This window comes from Sarcophilus harrisii, chromosome 4, assembly GCF_902635505.1.
Source record: "Sarcophilus harrisii chromosome 4, mSarHar1.11, whole genome shotgun sequence".
Taxonomy (NCBI): Eukaryota; Metazoa; Chordata; class Mammalia; order Dasyuromorphia; family Dasyuridae; genus Sarcophilus; species Sarcophilus harrisii.
In genome coordinates this window covers 436,520,720-436,545,644 of record NC_045429.1, presented here as the reverse complement: position 1 = coordinate 436,545,644, position 24,925 = coordinate 436,520,720, and the positions used below count along the sequence as shown (strand labels likewise).

At 39.1% G+C, this 24,925-nt stretch overlaps 1 protein-coding gene across 6 annotated transcripts in view; it reads left to right on the top strand.

The window, feature by feature from the left end:
• The window catches only part of SSH2 (slingshot protein phosphatase 2), a 238,487-nt gene that overhangs the window by 81,596 nt on the left and 131,966 nt on the right, over positions 1-24,925 (top strand). For all 6 annotated transcript variants that reach the window (XR_004234075.1, XM_031967735.1, XM_031967736.1 and 3 more), the window contains one exon: positions 19,375-19,418. Coding sequence is in view for 5 of the 6 variants with exons in the window: in XM_031967735.1 (XP_031823595.1) it covers positions 19,375-19,418 (44 nt within the window). In the remaining variant the exon portion in view is untranslated. The remainder of the gene's footprint in view (positions 1-19,374; positions 19,419-24,925) is intronic.

Here is a 24,925-nt window from a genome sequence, read left to right as displayed (position 1 = left end):
AAGGAAAGATTTCAACACTGCTGATTTCCTAAATCAGTGATGTATAATTCTAGCTTTGGAAATCGTGGTTGTCTGATTTTAGCATTTTCCAGGAAACAGCCTACAGTATTCAGAAAATGTTTTCCCTTTTCCATTATAGTTTTTAACAGCAAAAGGATGCACCATGCAGTGCTCCCCATTGCCTGACTGGCATTATTAGTCAATCCTGGGAAGTACCTGCACTTCCACCTTTGACCTATGTTGTTGAGCTGGACTAACTTAGAGCCATATACACAGTGCTAGAGGCCTGTGGAATCTGGGATGGATGAGACTCTGGCTATACCCAAGGATTCAGAACCTGCCCAGCAAAATACTATCCTACATATAAATCTAGTATGTAGCGTGGGGTAGGAGGTGCTGGGATTTCAAGGGGAGCTTATAGTTAAAAGGGAAAGAACATGAATGTTTCTGATTTGGGCCAGTGAGAGTAGGTCATAGTCAAGTTTGTTCACTTGCCCTTGTCATCTCTTTCCTATGGAGAAATAGTTCACAGAGATGGTCTGACTCTCAATTTAAAATAATAATGATGCTAAGACTGAAGTTCTCTGTGTCTGTGTTGCTCCTATTTCCTGCTTGGATTATTTTGCTTGTGGAGCCTGTAGATTCCTTCTTTCTCACTCAGCATATTAGTGAAAGGTGGAAACTGCAGCTATGTTTGTCTCCAGTGGCCAGGAGAGGGCAGTTCAGGCAGAAATAAGACATCTCCTAACTGCTGCCAGAGGAGAAACTGAGGCTTTTTCCTGGTTCTTATTTGCTCCTCACACCAAGCTTTTTAAATAGGATAGAGATCTCCAAAAAGCTTAAGATGCCTGTATCTCCACTCTGGTCTACTAACCTTGACTTTCTTTTGCAACTTAGTACCTATTAAATGTATTATATAATAACAGCAGCACCTTTGCAAGCTAAAGCAATAGATTTACACATGTACATACATAAGTATACACACAACACACTATCTTTCTACTTATTTATCTATGTGCACACAAACCCACAAATATATGCAGAAAGATATACATGCACAATTAATGTGCAAAAATGCACAAGTTCTGGAGCTCTCTTGGCTTCTAATTCTACATTTCTACTTTTTATTTTAATAGTCTAATGAGGAAAGCTTTGGACTCAGGGTCAGAGGACTTGACTTCAAAACCTGACTTTACTATTTCATTACTCTGATTATCTCAGCTAAGTCATAACCTCCTTACACTTCAGTTTCTTCAGCTCTAAAATAGGCATTAGCCCAGGTGACAGGTGACCCCTGATGTCTGATATAGTTTTAAGTTCTTTGGAAACTCCGTTCAAGTCTTGATTCTCCCCATATCATCTCTGTGATCATGGATTAGAGACTTAACTTGTTTGAAGCTCATCTTCCTCATCTTTTTTTTTTAAATTATAGCTTTTTATTGACAGAACATATGCATAGGTAATTAATTTTTACAGCATTGTCCCTTGTACTCACTTCTGTTCCAACTTTTCCCTTCCCTCCCTCCACTCCCTTCCCTAGATGGCAGTCAGTCTTATACATGTTAAACATGTTAAAGTATATCTTAGGTACAATATATGTGTGCAGATCCATACGGTTCTCTTGTTGCACAAGAAAAATTGGATTCTAAAGGTAAAAATAACCTGGGAAGAAAAACAAAAATGCAAGTAGTCCACATTCATTTCCCAGTGTTCCTTCTCTGGGTATAGCTGATTCTGTCCATCATTGATCATTTGGAACTGAATTACCTTCCTCCTCTTTAAAATGAGACAATATAATATATGTCATCCAGTGGTATTGCAGAGCAAATGCTAATGATGTGGGTGAACTCTGTAAAAATGTGTAAAATAATCACTGAAACTATGACCCCTTTGATCTGTAAAAGAAAAGAGACTGGGGTCTCCCAGGCTCCAAAGGGTCTAGGAGAAAGCATACTTTCCAGGCTGGGCTTTTCTTAAGGCAAATCACCCCCCCCCAATTGATCTTTTTGGGAAACTGAATCCCCCATTCAGGCTAAAAAAAGCCTTCAAAGTGATTTTCATTCAGTTGGGAGATCTGGGCTTGATATTGATAAGTAGCTAGGCCTGGGGGCTTTGGCTTTCTTTTCAACTTAAGTCTCAGATTTCCTATTAAAGGGCAATTTTAAACTCATTTCTTTGCAGAATGTCCAAAGCAGGACTATGCCTTGTCAAGGAACCTCTCTCTCTCCTTGGCATAGCTGCCTGCCAGGACCCCTGCCTGCTGTGAAGACATTCTCTTCACAATAACCTCTCTTTATTTCTCTGTCAGGACCTTGTCATTTGGAAGTCAGTCTTCCTAGCAAAAGCTGACTTCTGCAGTGCCAGCAATAAACTCCCTTTTGCCAGTCAAACTTTTCAGGTTCGTGAATTCTTTCACTTTGAACCTGCAGCAGCCAGAAGGGAATTCTCACACCTCAACTCTCTGCACTGCCACTAGAACAGCATCAGTAATGCTAACTGCATAATTACGGCTTTTTTCTGGTAGCATCCTCATTCAAAATGTGTGTACATGATCAAGGCTTTTCTAGATGGTAGACATCTTGGTACTGTTGAAACTTCCTTATCAGGTTTTTTAAAAGAAACCCAAGGAGGAAAACAGGCTTATTTTAGTGGGAAACTAGTATTTAAGTTGGAAAAGAAATGTAATCCATGGGCCTCTTTATTTACAGGCAGCTTAAGAATTGGACTGTGATATTAACATTGAAATGGACAGCTGACAACCATTCCCTTACATTTGATCTGCTGTTGTGGGCAGTAGGGAATTTCCTTTTTAAATTTCTTGGATTTTCATCCACAATAGCCATGTGCAAAACAACTTGAGGAAATCTTGTCCTGAGATTCACCCATATGTGTTCCCAAGTATTTTTTTTAACTTTATTTGGCCTCTTTCTGACATCAGCAGCAATTTGTGGTATGAAAGTCTGAGAGTCAGGGCCACATAGGGCTAATGTTTAAAAGAAGGATATTTTTCCTTTGTATAGTTCCTCAACAGTTAAGTTGAGAGGAAAGTGACATTTTTGTTAGAGCTCTAGAGGAATTGAAAACTGTATGAAGAACAAACTAGTTTTCATTTAGTAGAAAACATAGCACAAATCCATGTATTGAATTCTTAAAACTGGTTAGAAATAGAAAAATTGAGTTATATAGTACTGGACTTTAAAGTCCCTTCTCAGCTTAACCTTGAGACATAGGCCAGAATTCTTAATACTGTTTAGCGTAGCTGAACCTATTTTAGGTCTCTAACCCATGACCACAGTAAAGTAGCCTTAGTTCCTATGACATGGCAGTATAAAGGCCATATTACAGAGCTTTTGAAAACTTGAGGTGTTCATAAGCCCTGAAGACATGCTAATGATCCTACTATGACACTTCTCTTCTAAAACCTTTTTTCTCAGATTGTAGCCCTTGGGTATTGGGAAATGCTTCAGAGAGAGGTAGAACTTCAGTTGCCATGTCTTGTCAAAAGTAAAACCTTGTGAAACAACAGAACAGCTGGGAAGTGGCTATCGAGAAAGATGCTTTGTCTGAGCAGGTGTCTGCTGACCAGGAGAATAATTGTGCTCTGCAGGCATGAGACCTGGAGGCTCCGGCAACATGCCAGGAGGTCCATAATGCTACTTGTTTTTGTCACAGGCAACTAACTCGGTATCTTTGTTCTTTCTGTGCCTCACCAGGAGTCTAGAGATTCTGTATTGAGGCTATAGAAAATACTCTGCTGCTGAAGGACATTGCATCAGGTGGGGCTTTTATGTTAGCTTCTCACCTATTTTAAGTCTAGCGGGCCCAGGATCCTAAAGGATTCTATTCAGACAAAATGCTTATTGGGAAAGTCATTCAGCCTTTCTTGCTTCTAGGACTTCATTTGTAAAATGAGAGTATTCGTTTTTGTGCCTTTTCTACCTCTCTGTGTAATTTTAAAGGTAAATGAAATATTTTCCAAAATCTTTTAAAGCTTTTCGGGAAAGAGGCATTATTTATGTTCAGAATTGTAAATTAGTATCATTTGGGTTGCAAAACAAAGGGTAGCACATGAATGTAATTCCTCTGTTGGAAGAAATGATGGCTATAAAGAATAAAGAAAGCAGAGGAAAAATTATATAAACTGAATCAAAGAGAAGTAAGTGATCAATAAAGAAATTTATTAACACTTAGCAATTCATTCTTTTTTAAAATTTATTTTTGTGGAGGCATTTGGGGTTAAGTGACTTGGCCAGGGTCACACAGCTAAGGGAGTGTTAAGTGTCTGAGGTCGGATTTGAGCTCAGGTCCTCCTGATTTCAGGTCTGGTGCTCTGCCCACTGCACCACCTAGCTGCCCAAATTCATTCTTCACAGAGGTGGGAGCATCATGGATGTGGGAGCTGACATGTGTGATCAGACTTCATCAATATGTTGGTTTTACAGAAGTATTTTCCTTCTCTGTTTTCTTCTTTGTTATAATGAATAGCTCTCTGGGGAGAACTTCTCTAGCTAGTCTTGGTGATGGTGGAAGAAAACCTGGGTTTCATCCTTAATCTCTGCTCCTTGCTTACTCTACTTGTGTGGCCTCAGGAAAACCTCTGGGACAACCATGGCTTCAGATAACCTCTGACCTGTCCATGGTAGTCTTGACTAGATTGGAAACTACTGGAAGGCATGAACTTTTGTTCCAGAGCTCTAGCTTTGACTTTGATCCAATGCAATGAGTTTGCCAGACTGCTTAACCAAGTGGGGTTGCTTGATTGCACTGTATTTGTTTCCCACACTTACTAAGTAATTATATAATGCTTGTAATTACTGTTGCTTTTAATTTTCTTAGAGGGAAAACCCAATAACATTTAGCTTGATGCCTTGCACATAGGTGCTCATGAAATATGTGGAGAATATATCTCATTAACCTATATCTGGAAGCTTGTTAGCATATGTACGTAAAATCTAGCTAATGTCTTGAAAGTTACTTTTTATATTTCTGTGTATATCTATTTCACTGCTTAAACTGTCAGAAAATTAACATTTCCAATGTAAATCCCTTTTTAAGTGTGAAACGTATTTATTTGAATATATTTATGACACAGGAAATTCCCCAAAGGCAAGCCTCTCTGGCCTTCTCATAGAAAAGCATTTTCTATAACATGTAAATTTCATTGATAATAATCTGTGTTGCTTTTTTTCTTCCTCATTTGGTATACAGAAGATCACTCTATTTTTAATTTGGGCTTTCAGTAGTATGAAATCTAGGCATTTAATTTTCTAAGGGCTGTTCTGAGGATATTTTTATTTTTGTAGTTTCAAGAGAAGCATGGTAGAAATTAGGCTTGATATGGGCTTTGAAAAAAAAGATCAAACTCACTAGTGTCTGCTTTTTTCCTTCCTCTCTCATTTTGAGAACAAAAATTCAGTTCATAATAATATTCAGCTTAATTCATGTTATAGAAAAGTGTAGTATGTTATGTTATAATCATTTGTAGACAGAATTTAGTACTCAAGATGAGAAAACTGAGGTACCAAGAGGAACTATAGGGCCTTACTCATCCATCTCCTGGCAGAACCAGGAACACAGGTTAATTCTTTTGAGGCCTAAGCCTTTATACTATTCATTCAGTAAGCTTCTGTGAAAATGGGGATTAAATGCAGGGGAAAGGGGGAACTGGGACTGAGAAATAGAGAAGAATGGCTCCCATGGACTTTCAGGCAGAGGTTTAATGTCTCCAACAAAGGTATTAATGTGTTAAGGAATATAAAAGATTGCTCTCCTGAAGTCCATTCCAAACAGTTCAACTTGAAAGACAAGTGAGCAAAAAAAGGACTGGAGACTGCAGAACAGTCTGAAGCTTGGTCTGAAATGGTCAGTCCCAGATGGCACCGTTTTGGCCTTAAATGTGGGGACTTGGCAGGGACTGTGGCACAGCCCTGGGAGTGTGGCACCCCAGTGGGCCACCTTAGCTTCTCCAGGGCTGCCCTTTTTCTTTCTCTGAGAAACGAGGAGAAGAGCTGGATGTTCTCACAGGTACGAGGTTTTTTTCTGGGATCCAGTGTGACAAAAATAAGTAAATGGCTTTGTAAGTAGCAGAGTGCTCCTGTTGCTGTTTTCTTTGGGTACAGAGATTGACATGGGAGATAAGCATGTGCAAATGAAGGAGGACTGTTGATTCTTGTTCTGTCTAACCGATCATCTGTGGCTGTGAAACAAGATGTGCTTTGATCCTCTTTATCTTGGTAGGCACCGGACTGGGAATCAGGAAAGGGATGTTCTAGGTCCAATTCTGCCTTCAACTCCTTATACAGTAGAGTCATCTTGGACACTACCCCTCTCTCCATCATTGTCTCTCCTATCCAGCCCACCCCCTACCCCCTTTTAAAACTTCCTGTGCTTTCATCCTATATTAACACCTAAATCTGTTCTTCCTCATCATTTGTAATATTGATAGTCTCCTAATTTTTTTAAATGAATTTTAAATGAATGAATACAAATGAGCAAATGAATAAACGATAAAGCATTTATTAAGCACTTATTTGTGCCAAGTACTCCCACATTTAGAAATACAAAAGTGAGGCAGTCTCTGCCCCCACAGAGCTTCCTTTCTGTACACCTGAACATCAATAAAGCAATACAAGATAACTTTGGGAGACAGAGAACATTAATAATGGGGAAAATCCAGGAAGGCTTCTCACATGAGGTGGTACCTGAAGACTGAGTAGCAGAAAGATGACAAGGGAGAACATCCCACCTGGGGAACAATCCCAGATCTGGAACAGAAGTTGAGGCCAAGAGGTAAACTGCTAAGAGAGTAACAGTTGGTAGGATACAGTTTGGATGAAACCAGATGTGTGAAAGGGAGTAATGAGAAATTAAATATGGAAAGGTCGATGGAGCTGAGATGTGGTTGAGTTTTTTTAAATGCTGGGTTAAGAAGTTTGTATTTTAACCTAGGAGCAATAGGAATCACCAAAAGACTTTTGCGGAGAAAAGTAGTATTGGTTATATTTGTGCCTTAGGAAAAAATATCTTATCACCTCAATGGAGCAGGGTTTGAAAATGAGAAATTCTAGAAAGAGGAAAATCAAAAAGGAGGCTATTAGAGTAGCCCAGAAGAGAGTTGATGGAGACCCACTGCTATGGCAGTGGAGAAAAGGAGATGGATGGGAGAGAGAAGATGCTGTGGAAATAGAGTTGGCAGGACCTGGCAACTGATTGGATGTTATTAACAAGGAATTCTTGGGCCTGAAAATCCAGGTGACTGGAAAGACACTCACCAGAAACAGAAAGTTTGCAAAGAGTGGGATCAGGAAGAAAGGTCTTTAATTCTGTTTTGAATACATTAAATTTGAGATCCCAGGTGGCCTGGTTTAGGACTAGGCAAAAAAATTTAGGAGTTCATTGAGTAGAAAGTTGGATATTGTGGCAATTCTGTTATAAGCTATATCCATTCCATTCATGAGTTAACTGTGTTCTAGGAAAATGAAATGATTTAAGGACGCCCAGCTGTCCTTAGTAATAAATGGGGGGGAGGGGGCAAGGAGCCAAATCTTTCATAAAATTGGGTTAAAAGGAAAAATCATTTCTTACTAGCATGCTTTCCCAGAGTTTGGTCTATATGTATATTAAAAAGACAACATTGAATGACTTGAAATTGTAAACTGGGTCTCCCAGGTTCTTAAAAAAAAAAAATTATAGAGCAAATGACTTGACCAGGGAATGTATAGAATATTGGTGGCAAAAGTACTTAATCAAATGAGCAGAGACAGAACTTGAGCAAAAGTGAAAATAATCTTGAGCAAATCCCTTGATTTGAGGAGCTTCTCGTTCTCTCTGTAAAATCAGGGGATTGAACTGGGGGACTCAAAGGACCAATTGAACTTTAGATCTCAGAAGTTGGGAGCCTTGAGAAATGCCTGACTCTAAAGCTCAGTCAGATTTCACCTACAAATGCAGAGAAACCAGCTTCAAGAATGTGCCTTCCCATTAAAAATCTGATCTTTGCTAGCAAAACTTTACTTTGCATTGGTTTTCCAAGCTTTTTATAGTTTATATAATGACTTTTATATAGTATGGTTTCCTGGGCAGATTTCATTGTTTAAAGTAACTAAATTGATTTTTGTCTTATGTAAACTGGTGATGGTGATTTAAATAGGGTGCATTAAGTACCCCTTTCTTTTTGACTGTTTTAGCTTTATGTCATATGAACACTGTTGGGAGGAAATGGAAGCAAGACTTCAAAGGGAGAGAGGGAGAAAGGTTCCTGTTTGCTCCTTTCTGGTATTTGAGAGACTCTCACAGATTCTTATTTGGAGGAGGGATCCAGTCTGCTTAGTCCCGGGTTTTTTGTATGCAAATTTCAGAGGCAAATATGGGCTCCAAGTTTACCTTGATAAGAAAATAAAACTCCTTGAGGACAGGGGTCTGATTTTCCAGTGGCCAGCATTATAGTGCCTCAGTGTTATTAATTGATTAAAATAAGGTAAACCTCCAAAAGTAGAATAAGCTCCTTATTAATGAAGATCTTCAGGTAAAGGCTGGATGACCACATGTTGGTTTAGTTGTAGAAAAGAATCTTATTCTGCTTAGGGCTGAATTAAAGAGCCTCTGGCTGTATAATTGTGTTCAGTTGTGTCTGACTCTTTATGACTTTTAGGTTTTTCTTGCCAAAGACACAGGAGTAATTTGCCAGCTCATTTGACAGATGAACAGCCTGAGGCAGACAGGGTCACGTGACTTGCCCAAGGTCACACTGCTAATTCATTTTAGAGGATAGAATATGAGGCCTGCACTCCATGCTCTGAGCCACCTTGCTGAGCCCCTGAGGACTTTTCAATTGATAGTCTGTGATTCTCTACCAAGAGGTGTCTACCTTAACCTAAGAGAATATTTTCTCTAAAGCTGTGTTAATTTATATTCTAATGTACAAATGGGGAGAGGAAATATGAGCTCCTTGTTCATCGATTTGTCTTCTACTTTCTCCCTCCTTTTTCCTCAGTTTTGTTCCAACCTGGAAAAATTCAGAGTTTAGAATTTGTTACTTCTGATTTATTTAAGATAAAATTTAAAAGGAAAACTTGGAAGCATTACTGTATGCTGTGTCAATTTGTTCTGCTAATTCAATTGGACTTGGTAGTCCTGTGGTCTTTGGTGCGAAATATTGTCCTGCTTGGCTCTTTTCAACAATGAGGTGATTCAGGTCAATTCTAATAGACTTGTGATGGAGAGAGCCACCTGCATAGAGAGGACTATGGGGACTGAATGTGGGACTGAAAATACATAGTATTTTCACCTTTTTTGTTTGCTTGTTTATTTTTTCTTTCTCATTTTTCCCCTTTTAATCTGATTTTTCTTATGCATGATAAATGGATTATTTGAGGGAGAAAGAAAAATTTAGAAGAATTGTACACGTTTAACCTATATTGGATTATTTGAGGGAGAAAGAAAAATTTGGAACATGAAGTTTTGCAAGGTGAATGTTGGAAGCTATCTTTGTATTTGTTTTGAAAAACAAAAAGCTATTATAAACATTACCCCCCCCCCAAAAAAAAATTATTGTCCTGGAGTCACTAAGTGTGGCAAAAGAAAAAACATTTTTAGGCTATCTCTTGATCTACTATTATTCCTGCCATTAGGGCTTATTTAAAAAGCCCTATTTTTTCTATTTAAAAAGGAAAAAACAATCCCATTTCTCCAGAGCCTAAATATCTTGTAAAGAATTTGTACTTAATGAAGTCCCAAGGAAAATAACAGAATTGCCTGAGAATATGAGTGAAACATAGTGGGGAGTATAGGAAAGAAACTGTGAACAAGTGGGTAAGAGAGGGTAAGAGAAATTATGGAATGAGAAAGTGAATGAGGAAATAGCTAGATGAGGCACTAATGAGAAGGAGATTGTATGGACTTCAGGAAAAAACCTGGGTTGGTGGAGAGAGGACAGTGACATAATCTCATCTAAGGAACCATAGAATTCTGATGGGCATATTTATGTGCTGATAACCTTTATGTTGGGAAGAATTTATTTTTTTCCTGTTTCCTGTTTCCCTCATGCCCAGGAATATACCTCCACATAAGTGGAACATGTTTTCTAATTATGTGAGTTGGCAAATTGTCAAGGTTAATAGGGATTATTTTTGCAATTAAAATCTGCATTGAAAATTGCACTTTCATCATTAGTGTTCCTTTACCACTAATTAAAAAAAAAAATCACTTAAAATGGTAAAATCAACTAGCCAAGCATTTACCAGGCACCAGCTGTGTGCCAAGCACTGTGCTAAATTACTCTGATTATAATATGACAGAAATGAAATAATCCCTGCTCTCAAGGAGTTTGAATTATATTAAAGAAAGCAACATATACATGCATAAGTAGATACAATATATGTATAACCTATATTCTACACATGCTCGAATACACAGTACATGAAAGATGACTTCTGTGAGAGTTGGGGGCCTTGGAGGGGAAACTCTAGTTGCTAAGGAAATTAGGAAAGGCTTTATGTAAGAGATATGAGGAAAGCTATGGATATTTTAAGATTCAGAAACAAGGAAATAGTGCTTACCAAGGCAAGGGCCATGAAGGCAGGGGAAAGAATATTCTGTACTGAAAATAGCCAGTGTAGTGTGCAAGATTGTCCAGACCATAGAATTTATGGAAGGGAGTGAAAGTTGTAGTTTGTGAAGGGCAGAAAATGTCAGATGGAGACCCAAGGGAGCCATTGCAGCTTTTTGAGCAAGGATTTGGCTTGGTCAGATCTGTGCTTTAGCAATGTTACTTTGGAAATTGTGTGCCTGAGAATTGATGCCATTCAGGAGATTCTATGAGTTGAAGTTCTGAGCTAGTTTGACAGCACTGACAAAGATTTAAGAAATGTCTTCAGTGTCTGAATATTTTAGATTTTAAATGTAATTTACTAAATTAAGAATAGGATGATAGTCTGGTTCAAACTTTAGATTTCCCCTTTTATTTTGTTGTCTGGATATTTCTGACTTTGATGCTCTGAATAATTTCCTAAGTATTAGGTTGTTGTTGTTGTTGTTGTTGTTGTTGTTATTTTTTAACACACACTGAAAAACCAGCAACAAAAGACTGAATAAGTATAATCTTTTTTTATTATTATTATTATCTCTTGTTTACAAACAGTTCTGTTCAAGGCCTCGTTAAAGTGACTTGCCTTAGACAAGGCATGAGAGGCAAGTTGAGAGATCGAAATCTGGAAATCCATTCTTTTCTTCAAACTCTCTTGCTACACTCCCAGTCCTTATACTACACCATTGTTGCTCAAATGAAATGCAAGCTTTATTTTAAAATTATGTACTGCAGTCCCCTAGGGAAAGAGGGTTTGGAAGGGGGTGGAAGAGGTTGCAGATTTGAGCTGTCTCCATGTGTTGCTGCAGCAGGATATTGTTAGGAGATGCTGTGTAAAGGAAGGAAAAGAAGGATAATTAAAACAATCCTCTTCCAGCAGAATTCTTTCAGTTGTTGATAATCTTCAGATTTATTATTTGCATCTCCTTTATAACATTGGTCACATGACAAGTCTCCCACTTCCTTGTACAGAAGTTTGATAAAAGAATGGGCTCCCTGGCAATTTTGGCAAGTTTCTTTTTGGACTCTGGACATGTGTTCTTAAATTTTTAATTTATTCTCAGAACTGATGGCTATTTTACATCCGTCCACCTCTCCCGTCCCTACCTCTTGAGGATGAAGTAAAGAGTTTAGTTAAATGTGGATTTCCTTTCTTTAGAAAAATGTTTGATGGTCAAGAGGCCTAAAAATAATTTCAAATAGAATGCATTGGAAACAAAGGTTGAAAGTATTAGCACCTTTAATTGGTGCTTATTTGAGGAAGGTGACACCCCATAGAGAATTGAGCTTTGAACCCTGCCTACAGCTGTTTGGTTCCCATTCCATTTTGCAAGCCTAAGGAACATAAAAGTACATAGAGTTCATTCCAGACAATTCTTAGCATTTCTATCTTGCTTGCTCACCTGATTTTGATGGATGGCTTTTCTTAGATTATTGCATAAGTGACATTTGATTGCAGCAGTTATGAAGATAGGTGTCAAAGCATTGCCCCTTTCATCAGGGTTTAATCAGAGTTCTGTTGAGCAACTTTAGAAAATGATGCCTGTGGGAGAGAATCAGGGTGTGGCTGTGTGTGGATTTATGAGTGTGTGTGTGTTCGAGTGCGTCTGGGTCTGAGAGCAAATGTAGTTTTTATTTTCAGTAATCAACTGTAGCAGACTGTGTGTAATCCATATGTAGAAAATAATTAGGACTAAAGCATAAATAGAAAATAATAAATTCTAGCCAAAGGTTCTTTGCCATGCTGACTGCCTCTTTTTTAAAAATTGCACTTCAGATGTTTCATTTTCTAAACTAAACTAAGGCATTCTCCAGCCTAGATGCACGGCATGAGAAGATTGCAATTTTATTAACGGGAAAGGAAACAAAAACAAATAAAAACAAAACCCCAAACCTGACCTTTAAGCATTTTAAGACTTGCAGAGAAGTGTACGGGCATCATCTAGGAAAGCCTCAGAACAGCCCTGAGAGTATGGAGTTATCTTCTCCACTTGCCAGAACAAGAAATTGAGGTTCCCAGCCATTCAGTGACTCCAAGCCTCATTGTGCCAGTGAAGGAAAGAAATCTAAACGGGAAGGCCAGTTCTTTCCTCCTCTCCCAAGGCTAACCTTTCTGGGATGAGGCTATTGGCCCTAGGTCAGAGGGGCACTTTGCCATATTCTAGCTTCGAGAATAAAACAAGGCGCCTTCTCGCTCCTCATCTTTAGGTCCCGGCGCTCGCTCATGTTGGCTCCGGCTCGAGGAGCTCTAAAGATCGGCCGCCGCCTGTGGGCTGCGAGAAGGGCTCAGTTTCTCCGTCCCTACCCGCCTGACCGCAGCTGTCTGAAAGGGGGCGGCGGCCACGCGGAGCCTCGGCCTGGTTTGCCGGGGCGCGTGGTCTGGACGCCCGGCTGGGCTTCGCGCAGGGTGGATGTGCGAGAGACGGGTGGGGAGCCCGGACCGACGTTTCCGCTGTTTTCCTTGGCATTCCGGCGACTCGCACAGCGTCGCGCAGAGTGCTTGCGTGGCTGCTGGTTCCCCGCCCGACGAGAGCCCCCGTCCCTACAGGGTCACATAACGTTGTGTGCCTGTGGTGTTGTGGGCTGTTACACACACATATGTACACAGATAAGGGGGCTCTGTAGCAGGCAGTCAAAGAGCCTGACCTAGACGGAAAACAGCTGACACGGCCTTAGAAAAACATGAGCCATTTACAAATGCCGCTCAGGTGAGGGCTTCCTCCGAGCAGGCATTTACTGTGGAAGCTTTGACTGGTCTGCCCCCTAGTGGCGCGCTCGCGGTAGGAGCACCGAAGTAGCTCCGATGCTTGATTGATCTTTCAGAGCTTGGGGTTGGGGATGGGTCTGTCCGTTTGTTCTTGATGGCTTTGACACGATTGCTCATAATTGTCGTTTTCTCTTTGTCTGTTTGTCCCGGGTTTGTGCCTAGGCCCAAACCGCCAGCACTGGGTTCCTCCAAAATGAATTCTATCCACATGTGCCAATGCCAGAAGGCAGGGGGCAGAATATGGATTGGGCTCGATGCATGTTTGCGTTATCTAATTTCTGCCATGCTCTCCCTGAAGAAAAGGCAAGGAGAGGCTCTTCCCTCACTCTTCCTCAATTGTTTCTCTGCTCCACTCCTCACCTTAAACATCTCTCCTTGGCCACTGGAGACAAATGCAGTCTAGTTTTTCAATAATCAACGATAGCAGACTGTGTATAAACCACGTGTAGAAAATAGCACAGGCAGATACGGCAGATCACATGTTGGGAAACTGACAGAACTGACTAGGATGGTAGCTTAGTCCTGGAGATCTAAATCCCTTCTGATTCCTAAAGAACCATCTATCCAGAAGACTTAGTTTTGGGGGTCAGTCAGGATCATTGTGTTTTTGCCTAGGCTTCCTAGAGTGAGAATGAGAGAAACGAGATCTCTGTCAAAATCTAATTCAAGTGTGTATATTTTGCATTTTTATTTCCCAGGAACATGACACTAGTTGGTAGGCAGAATTTTATGGTTTTCAAAATACTTTCCTTTCAACAACTCTTTGAGCTGGGGTAATGGAAGGATTATTCTCATCTCTATTTTTAAAATAAGGAACCCAAGATTCCAAGACATAGTAACAAAACTAATGTGCTTGTGAATTTGAACTCAGAATTTCAAATCTAGCACCTATCCAGTAGCTTCTATTTATAACTTAGTTTTAATGCAGTTTAATGCTCTTGTAGTATTGATTCATCAAAGACTGAATTTTCTCACAGGTATACAAAGAATGTCCAAATTCCCCTTAGCAATACTGTCTACCTGTAGACACGTCTTAATATACTGATTTTTAAAAAATAATTATCTTGTCATTCAATCTCCTTCATTTCCAGTATATAAATGATTTTTACAAAACTTAAGGAGTTAAAAAGGTTGATTTAAGGTCACTTGGTTCAGTTTGTGATTGTAAATAATGACTTAGTTTGTCAGTTTTCCACATTTGTTCTTAGGTCTCAGTTTTCCAAATAATTCTTTGTTTTATAGCTTTAGTTGGTTTTTGTACAACTTCTTTGGTATTTTATGTACTTAAACTATTGTATTTTACTATTTTATGTTTTAATATACTAAATGTTAAAAGACTTTTGCTAGTAACCAAGGGGAAATGCATTGGCTCAGTCTACATGTTATCAGTGACTTATGGTTTGATTCCTTTCCTTGGTGGTAAGTTGAAATTGTTGCTGTCAGTACCTTGTCATTAAACCAAGACAGATAAGGAGGAGAGCTAGGACTAGAACAAGTAGATGAGAGATTAGTTGGGCCAGAGAGGTGTGGTAAATAGGCAAAACCACAACTGAGGAACCTGTTTGTCATAGTGGCATTTACTTAAAGGCTGCTGAGATAATAGGATGGCTTTGAGTTGGAAGAGAACAAAATTTCAGTCCCACCCCAAATATTAGCTGTGTGTTCCTAGGCAAATGCTTTAACCACTCAAAAGTCTCAATTTTCTATCTACAAAATTAATATAATAATAATGATACCTTCCCCCAGGGTTATTGTGAGGGTCAAGTGAGATGATGTGTATAAATGCAATTAGTAAACTTTATGATACTATATAAATGTCAGCTGTTTATGAGAGGTTGCAGATATTCTGAATCCATAGTATATAGTATAAGGCAGAAAAGTCAGAATTCAAGATTATACATCAGAATAGAGGAAACAATGTTTTTGGAGATAGGAATAAACAGTGGGACAATTGTCTGATTATCTTATAAATTATCATGGATGCATTGTTGTCAGTCCTTTATTCTCTGGAAGACCAGTGACATCATGAAGGTGATGTCTTATGAATTGGATTTAAGTGAGATAGAGCTGAGCAGTCATTAGCCTCACTCCTTCAAAGCCATTAAAGTCCAATAGTAAGGTATAAGGTATAAGTCGTCTTGGTAACTGGTGATGGACCAGGATTCAGTGGGGGTCCTTGGCCTTTCAGTTAGCATGCCTGTAGAGTGCTCTGTGATAGTTATTATATGTTCATCAATTTGGACATTAATGAATAGCATACATACATTGATTTTTATATTCAGAATGTGAAATCGAAGGCCCATGAGAAGAGACATGCAGATATCTTTGAGCTTGCATTTATCAAGCTTCCAGAAGTAGCAAGGTTGTGATCACATTTTCTTCTGTGTCCTATACTGACTGCACTACCCTTTAGACAGATTGTTTTGGTTCTATGAAGACAAAACTTTTGAAATTCTCATCAAGCTAGTTGGCTATTCACTGAGAAAATAGATCACTGGCCATAACATTGTTTATATTCATTTTACATCTTTTCAAGGAAAGACTTTTTTCCCGTGTTTATAATGACATAGCTCCCAAAATAAATGCTTTGCCAAGTTTTCCAGAACTTTGTAATGGTGGCTTCTCTGGTCTCCTTTAAAATATATTCAAAGAAACTAATTTATGGTGTTCAGAGCCTCCCTCCCTGCAGTCAGATCCAGAGTTTGAAACGACCCTTCTTTTTCATGTGAGTTTTTACAGTGATCTGAAGATCACATATGATCTTAGGTTTTATTTCCAGGGATGTTGTCCTAAAAGTTCTGAGGCAAGGTTACATTTTTCATTGTTGCTTTATCTCTCTTATCAAAGCAAATCCTGCTGTGAGCCCATTTGTCTCCCTGAGTCTCACAAGTTTCCTCAGAAATATAAATATATTGGTACCTTAAATCCTTGGTTTAAATCTGCTCCAAAGAATTGCAGTAACAGAATGAGCTAAATCTACTACATGTAGGCCATGTGTGTGTCTTACAGTGTGTTTGCTGACATGTGCAAAGTTAGCAAGCTCTTAGGGACCTTATGATCATCCTCATGCCATGGAAATGGAAAATGACTAAAAACTCTGAAGTGAAACTTCATATAATTAAACTTGCCTTCATTCCCACATGTAGGGACTTTTGACCATAGCTATAGCATCTTTAACCATTGCTCTTCATGCAAAGGCTAAGAAACTTCTGCTTCCCCAGGCTTTGATTTCAGCCTTTCCTTAGCTAGCACCTACTCCTGAGCAACCAAAGCTACAAGTGGTGACCTTGAACCCCAGTTAGGTGAGAATATAGAACAAGAAAAGGGAACTGGGTGAGAGAATGCCAGATTAGCATGGATACCATGAGCATTTCAATATAACCAGATTGTGGGCTTCTTAAAGAGGAGCAGTAAGAAATAAGGCTGGAAACATTGCTTTTAAAGCTTTGTGATCTAGGCCCCAAATACTGCCAACACTAGAACTATATTATGCTCTATGGTGAGTGAAGAACTTAGAGATTCACTCTTAAGATGAGTGGATCTTGTCTTGCAATTCAGATAAACAGGAAACTTTTTTTTTTTTTTTTTAAAGCACTGGCTGTATGCAGAGAGAGCACTGTTTTAAGGGCCGGGGCCATTATAAGGTCAGATGATGATAGTAGGAATTAGTGCTTTAAAATTTGTGGACTGCTAATCTGGATTCTCTGCCTTGTAGAGTTCAAATCAAGGCATGGAATACTTATGCACACATTTTTATATGATAAAGAAATGCCTAAGAGACAGAAACAAAATGTGATATTGGCCTGTGCAACTGTAGCCTTCCAAGCATAAGTCTTACCTGTTTTGTCCCTTCCACTTGGCTCTTTGCTTTTTCTTATCAGACATATTCAAAGTTTATTTGCAACTTGATGGGTCAAAACAGTAATTAACTGCTGTCTGGCATCTGGCCTTCAGCCAGATCTTTGCTTCATGAGAGCAATCCCACCACAAAATATTTCTTTATTGGTCATTAGGATTGGAGTGTTCAGGCCATGTTGGCTGTTTTTTCTTTAAAGTCACTGAATACAGTTACCTGACAAAGTGGGTGGTTACACATCAGTTGTCTGCACTTGTCAGGTGTGGTTGGTATGTGAAATTGGCCGTTGGAGGCCAAATGCCTTAAGCTATTACCTTAGAAATCCAGAGAACTGCACCACCTGATGTCTACCTTCATTGGGTAAGCATTGTTGTTTCTCTGAGATTTCAGAAGAAAACCTAACTGGCAATTTTTTTTTTTCATTCTGTTTAGGTGCTTCCCTACTCAGGGCCAGCTCTTTTGTATCCTTCAATACTCTGCATCCAAAATAAATTGGCTCTGAAGGCACTTTTTAACCCATTTCCTTGGCTGGACATTCTAACACCTCACCTGAGAATAGATTTTTGGGATTTTGTGTAGGAAAAACTTAACTGATAATTTCTTTGCCTTTCTTTATATCAGAGGAAGTTTTTCCTCCCTTAATGCCACTTTAAAACATAGGAGGTGCAAGAAAATGAAAGAAAAAAATCCTTTGACCCAGTGGGTTGGGATCAGGAATGAGAAATGTCAGATTCTTGGTTCAAAGGGTGCCAAGGCAAAGTTATTTGTGCCACTCAGTGGCACATCCTTCCATCACTACTTTCTACTCCCCACATTTAAAAAAAAATCACAATTCTGTTTTCAGGGCACATTCATCCAAGAATTTCAGATAAAATGATTTAATATTCTTTTGGCCTGCTTATCTTAAGATGGAGGGGTGAAGTGGAGAAGGGTGAGAGGCTTTCAAAATTTGAGATTTTGTAACCACTTATAACCTATAATGCAACATTATTTGTTACTGGCAATTCCAAGAAGTAATTTTTGATTATTATAGTTCTCTGGATAGAAACACCTGACATTTCTATTTTATTTTCTTTCTTGCAAACTCTTTAAATTCTGTTAGTGGCTCTGGAATTATTTTCCATTTAACAGTGTCCTTTTCAGCTCCTATAAATACTGATTTAAGTTTGTAAAATTGTTCACTGTGGACCAAAGAGCTAATGAGAGGTGACTTTCTCTGCTTAGGCTTCATTCCTCTCTGGGAGCAGGATCTTTCTGGTATCCTTTTTTTCCATGGGAGGAGACAGACAAGATCATTCCTGTTCTCTACTCAGGTATTGCCTGCAGACAATAATGAAAATAGCATGGGAATGAATGTGATAGAACTGGCCTCAGTGATCCATAAGAGGGGGAAGAAGGCTAGAAAAGCGGTCTGGCATGGTTCCAGAAACGAAATGTCCACGGTTCATTGGTAGACAGCATACAGGATGTCTGAAGTTCTTTTTTTTCCTATTCCTTACTTCTGTTCTTACGTAGTCTGCCCCCTCCAGCACAAGGTATGACAGGAACATATTTAATAGGAGGAATCCTTCATTGTTACCATTAAACTGACAGTCTGTATTTATTAGGCCTTTTCCCATGTTTCCTCGTTTTTCTATAAGGAATCTCTATAGGATCTTAACATATAACAGTAATCAGCTTGACCTGGGAAATGTAGGTGGGGGAAAGTTGGAACACTTCTCTGAGCAGCTCTACCATGATATACCTTTAAGTGTGTTTGAAAGAGACAATAAGTGCTCATGAAGTTGTAGCCCTGCTGAAAATCCACCTGGACACATTTATACATTTTACACCTAATGCAACATGACATTTGCCTTTGGATTTAATCCTTGAGGTTTTTTTTGGTCTTGTGACTGTCAAATTTATTTGGATTGTTGATGGGATTTTCCTTCCAAAATCGGTCCAAGTACCAGGGTTCTCCCTCTGGGCAGGTTAAAATCAGGTTTCCTGGAGCCAGAGAGCTACACAGAAGGCAAGTATACAGATTCTATCCTAATGCCAAATGCTTGGTAGCAGAGGAAAGATTCTCCCATTGTAAAGCCGGCAAACTTGCATCACAGAGATTCTGTTGATCAAGATTTTAGGATTTGTAATTGTTTTTTTTTTTTTTTTTCTTTCCTGTGCATACAGGAGGCAGACAGCGGGGAGGAGGAATGCCGGTCCCAGCCCAGAAGGTAAGTATGCTCATTACATTTTCTAACATAATGAAGAATGAGTTTCCATAGAAACCAATTTTCTTTCCTTTTCGCTCACCTTTCTAGTTCTCCTTTAGTCTTAATTGCTTAGGTTAGCTTGGCTTTACAAAAGAGGAATATCCATAATCACTGCTTCAATGGACTTGGTAAAATGGCATTCTTTAAAAAGGCTGATAACTAAGGCCAATAAGGAAAAAAGGCAGATATTTCTGAATCAGGTATATACACATTGGGAGCAAGCCACAAACAACCAGGGAAAAGTTTGCCTCTTTGCCATCTCTGAGTCCAAAGGCAGTTTGTTAGCTTCTGAAGTATAATTAAATTTCTCTAAATCTCAGGAAATCCCAGTTTGCATTTGGAGCCTTTTGGGTAGGACTTTTGCTTAAAGTAACTGGTACCTAGCAATAATCGTTAGAATTTATCTTTATTAGAACTAAGAACAGTCTAGAAAACCTAGAGTACAGTTTGTTTCTGTAGGAATACTGGTGTAGAGGGGGGAAGAGGGAAAGAGTCACTGAAAAAGCCTTGGATAATTAAAAAAAAGAAAATCCTTTGTACTTCTGTGGAAAAGTATCCTCTAGATCAGTGGTAGAGGCTGTGGAATGAGCCCAGGGAGTATATGATCCCTTGGAAGGTGAGATGATGAAGGTGGGAGCACATTCAAATGTGCTCAGGAAAGCAGATTGTTAAATGTTTAGTGTGACCATTTACAACATTTACAACAAAAGCAGCAAATGACACAAATCAGAGCTCAATATATTGTTCACTCTATTCTTCCTTGTTCCCCCAACTAATTGTGGGTGTAGCCTGCCCCATACAACTCCCCCTCCCCTTTTAGAATCCCTCTACTTTTTCCTGTCCTACAGCTGATTTCTTCTGTGGCTGCCCCATCATGGGCCCCTGGGAGCTTATAATGAAGCTCCTCTCACTCCTGTGTCCCATGGCCTTATCAGGCCTTATTAGGTCTCTGCATTCCAGGGTGGAGGCCAGTAAGGAAGCATCCCCCCATTTTTCATTTTCTGGGAGAGAGAGAGTAGCACAGGATCAGCAGATGTGGGTAGTTGCTAATATATTATCTTTTTCCCCTGCATCCATCCCTCTCCGGAACTTTGTTATTTCTGTTGGAGGTATGCCACCTTTCTTCCAAACACTCAGGTATGCAAGCTAGGCCTTCCTTAACTTTTCTTTCTCCTTCATCCTACAAAGCCCAAACACAACATTTCCACCTCCACAGCATCTCTCTCACCCAAGCCCTTCTCTTTATTCAGTGTAAGCCCACTTGGACTATTGTAAGAATCTCTTCATTGAGCAGCTTCTCTCAAATCTCTTCCCCATTCCAGTCCATCCACTCAGTTGCCAAAGTGATTTTCCTGAAGAATATACAAGTTAAGACTATCAGTCCCCTCCATTAGCACCCATTTGACTCTAGGATCAAATGTTTTATATTTATCTCATCTTTTTAAAATGTCAATTTTTTGCTGTAGTACATTTTTATAACATAAATAAGTAAATGTATACATTATTATGGTTATAGGCTATCAAAAACATATGAAGAACACTACTCTGTAAGCCTTCTGTGCCTCTTCTTCATATTCTCCAGGACAGATTGACTTGTCACTTAACTTGGCATCTTTGGACAGTTCTTACATAGTGGTTAATGTATCACTTCCCAAATGGGCAGTTCATTCTTTGGACTTAAGGAATCTGATTAGTTCATCTGTATGTCTAAGGTAGCCCATCCAAGCTTTTAAAATATTGATTTTTTTTCCCTTTCATGGTTTTTCCCTTTTGTTTTGATTTTTCTCTCTCAATGATCCATAAGGAAATATGTAAAAACAAAACAAAAGTATGTGTAACTTAAGGAAAATAAAAATAAAAAAAAAAATACATTGAATTCCCACCCCCCATATAAGATGAGTAGCTTGTTTTTACAAAACTACTAATTAGTTTTAAGATTTTTTTAAAAAAGCAATAGGAGAATACAGAAAGATGTAGTGACATCTCTAGTTATCTCCTTATTGTCTAAGATGACTCTTCCTCCTTTGAGCACCAATCCACCCATCTTACCACATTGATCCATCTCATCATATTGATGAGAAAATCCCCTGATTGTACTTCCCCCCCATTGTACTTCCAATCTGGCTGGTTTAACTGAAGGCAAAGAAACTTCTTCATTGTCAGCTAGATACCCCTTATAACCATATAGTGTGCTCAACATTAATTCTGTGACTTTGACTGCTTCAAAGACTTGAGTGCTAGCTTTCTCCAGGGCTTATTCAGGGTCCTAGTAAACCAAAAGTGAAGTAATAACATTTGACTAAGGATGTTGGACTCATCTTACCAGCCTTCAGATATAATTAGTTATAGAAATTTCAGTGGCAAGCAGTGAATGTTTCATTACATAAGGAAGTCAATTTTAGGTAATAAAGAAGACATTATATTAACAGTCTCCTAATTTTAATAAAGTGACACTTATTTCTTAGGTCTTAAATTGAAAGGAATTTTTAAAGAGAAAGTAGTTACTACCTTCATGTGTTTATTTCATGCAGACTGACCTCTTTCTTTGTGCTATTCAAATTCTGGCTGTTTTTTGACTTTTCTCAGAGAATGGAAATCAAATAGGACCAACTGACTGAATTTCAAAGCAAGTGATAGAAAATGACTTACTTTGGTGAATAGATAAATGGCTGAAAACCCTATTATTCATTTACATTTTTCCTGCTTTCCTGTTAATAGCCTATATCCTAGCCTGGGCTGAGATAAGATAGGGTAGAGATAGAGATAAGAATCTTTACCAGGCTATTTTGATGTAAATCTATCTAACCCAAAGACAGTAACCATTTTTTTAAAATAAAAAAAGTGAATTATAGCTGGAGATAAAGGCACTGAATTTAGATGGCAAACATTTTAATCATAACAACTTTCTCTCTACATTATATCCTAACTTCAATTTGAGGATTGGGTTGAGTATTAGAAAAAGTAGTCTTTTAAAGTTCTTCTTTATGTTCAGTTGTTTATTTAATAATGAAATCATAGAGAGATCTTTCTTATTTCACTTTCCCATTTTAGGCAGAATGCCTAAGCCTATCTAAAAGATTCTATAGGAAAGCAGTGTCTTAGTAAGCAGAGACTGCATAACCTTTTCTGTCATCTTTGTTATGAAGGGTTTTTGTTTTTGTTTTTGTTTTTGTTTGGGAAATGATAGTTCACATTTATATATATATATGACCTTAAGGGTTGGTTTTTCTTATTTAAAAAAAAATTCAGATCTAAATTCTCTCTCTACATTCCCGCCTCCCCAAATTTAGACAGCAAGAAAAACAAAGCCCTAATTACAAACATGTTTAGTCAAGCAAAACAAATTACTACATCGGCCATATTAAAAAATATGTATCAGTACTCTGACTTCATCTGTGAGGAAGGTGGGCAGCTGCATGTTTAATCCTGAGTTGTCTGGAACTGTGGTTGGTCATTGTGTTGTTCAGAGTTATATCAGTTCATTTAAGTCTTCCTGAAACCATCGTCTTCATCATTTGTTACAATACAGTGCATCACATTTATACACCCCAACTTGGTCAGCTATTCCCTGCTTGATAGATAGCCAGCCCCTTAGTTTCCAATTCTTTGCCATCACAATAACTGCTATAAATATTTTTGTATATATGGGCTCTGACCTTCAGGTTTTCTGGGTACTTTCCTGTAACTTTATGAGGTAAGTCATGTAAATATTGTTTTCCCTGTTTTACAGATGAAGATAATGAAGTTGAGGGACAGTAAGTGACTTTTCCCACAGCTGGCAGAACCAAGAATGCTTTTTTCTTATAAAGTCTGTCCTTGTATTGGAAAACACTAATCAGCCCTTCTCTTCTTCTAATGGGGCTCTTTTAGCTTTTCTTGATTGAACATATTTTTCATCCATTAAATCTGTGGGGTTTTTCCTAGACCCTATCCAGTCTTCCTTTTAAAAAACACATTGACAGTCCTGGCCATAGTACTCTAAATAAGGAATAAATACAGATTACTGCTTGTCACTAAGACAAGGTCATTGTGAAATGACAGCCCCAGAGGTGCCATGGAGGAGGGACTGGCAGCCTGGTGAGTCATCAGTGGCTTGAGAAGAAAAACTGACCAGAAGCCCCTTTGTGGCCGGGTCCTCCTTAGTCATCCATAAGGTCTCAGCCGCTCCGTGGGAGGCCGGGGAGGCCAGAGAAGCAGCTAAGTGCACAGTGCCCCTCATGGAGATTGCCCCCAGAATGCTTCTCCACAGCCAGCAGAAGGGCCAGTAGCCGTGACCCTCCAGCGTTTAATTGAAAAAACCTTTCCACTCGGTCAAATGAACATTGATTCATTATTGGCCATGTGCAAGGTCCAGCATTGACACTCAGAACCTTGGAAGTCTCCAGAGGGTCAGAGGTTGCTGTGCATGGAAGCAGGGGAGCATGAAAACAAGATAGGCGGGTCCTGGGCTAGGAGAGATGGGCCAAAACTCGGCTCCAGCTTCTGGACCTGACTGCCCACTACTGCCCACAGCCAACTTGAAGGTTGAAAAAGGCAGGGTCTGATTTGCTGGTCCTGTCCAGAGTAACCAAGCTGCAATCTCTTCTGGGACCTGCCAGATGTAACCACTAGGGGGCGCACAGAACGATCCTCCCTCCCCAGCTGGGCAGGGTGAGGGTGCTTTTGGACTTTGCTTCCAGGCACCTCTTTGACATACAAAGAAGCCCCCTCCCCTTTTAGGCTATTGTTGCTACCTCCCTGTCAGTGAAGTATTCTTTGTCTCTGAATTGTGCATTCCTTTTTTTCTCATATTTTTGTTAGCGGAGTGTTTCCACTTTTTCCCATGGTTTTCATTAGGACATAAATACATAACTCTCCAGTCTGGTTTGAAAGGATAATCCAAATAATATAGACGCTATCAGGAAACGTGGTGTCTTTTTTTAGAGACTAAGTAATTTGGTTCTTTTTTAAGGTACTGCTCTTAGGGGCATCCCCATACTCCTTGGCTTTGCAAAACTATCTCCTGGAAAAGCTCATTCATTTATTGTGCGAACTAAAAGGCTGATCAAGCCTCCAATGCCAGGCACTGCTAAGAATTAGGCTTGACTATATGACTTATAAAGGTGACCACCCCTATAAATACCTTGCCTGGAAATGAGAAACTGCCATTGTGGTCCTTCCTTTTTTGTCCTTAATTCCTTTTGCAGAACCAGACCTGATGTTAAGCAAAAATCTCACATTCTTAAATGAAAAGTACAAATGAAAAATGCCCATAGTTAAAGTGGAAATGTAGTCCATCCTCTTTGCTCAGCATGTTTTTGTTACTATTTCCCATAATTCAGTTGTGTACTTACTGGAGAAATGGAATTGGGTAGGGCAGATCACTCCTGCTTGCAGTAGTATTGATTTTCTTGAGATTCAAAACTGCCAGTGGCTCTCATGGACACAGGTATTCCTGTCACAGATGGTAGACCGCAACTGATCTCTAC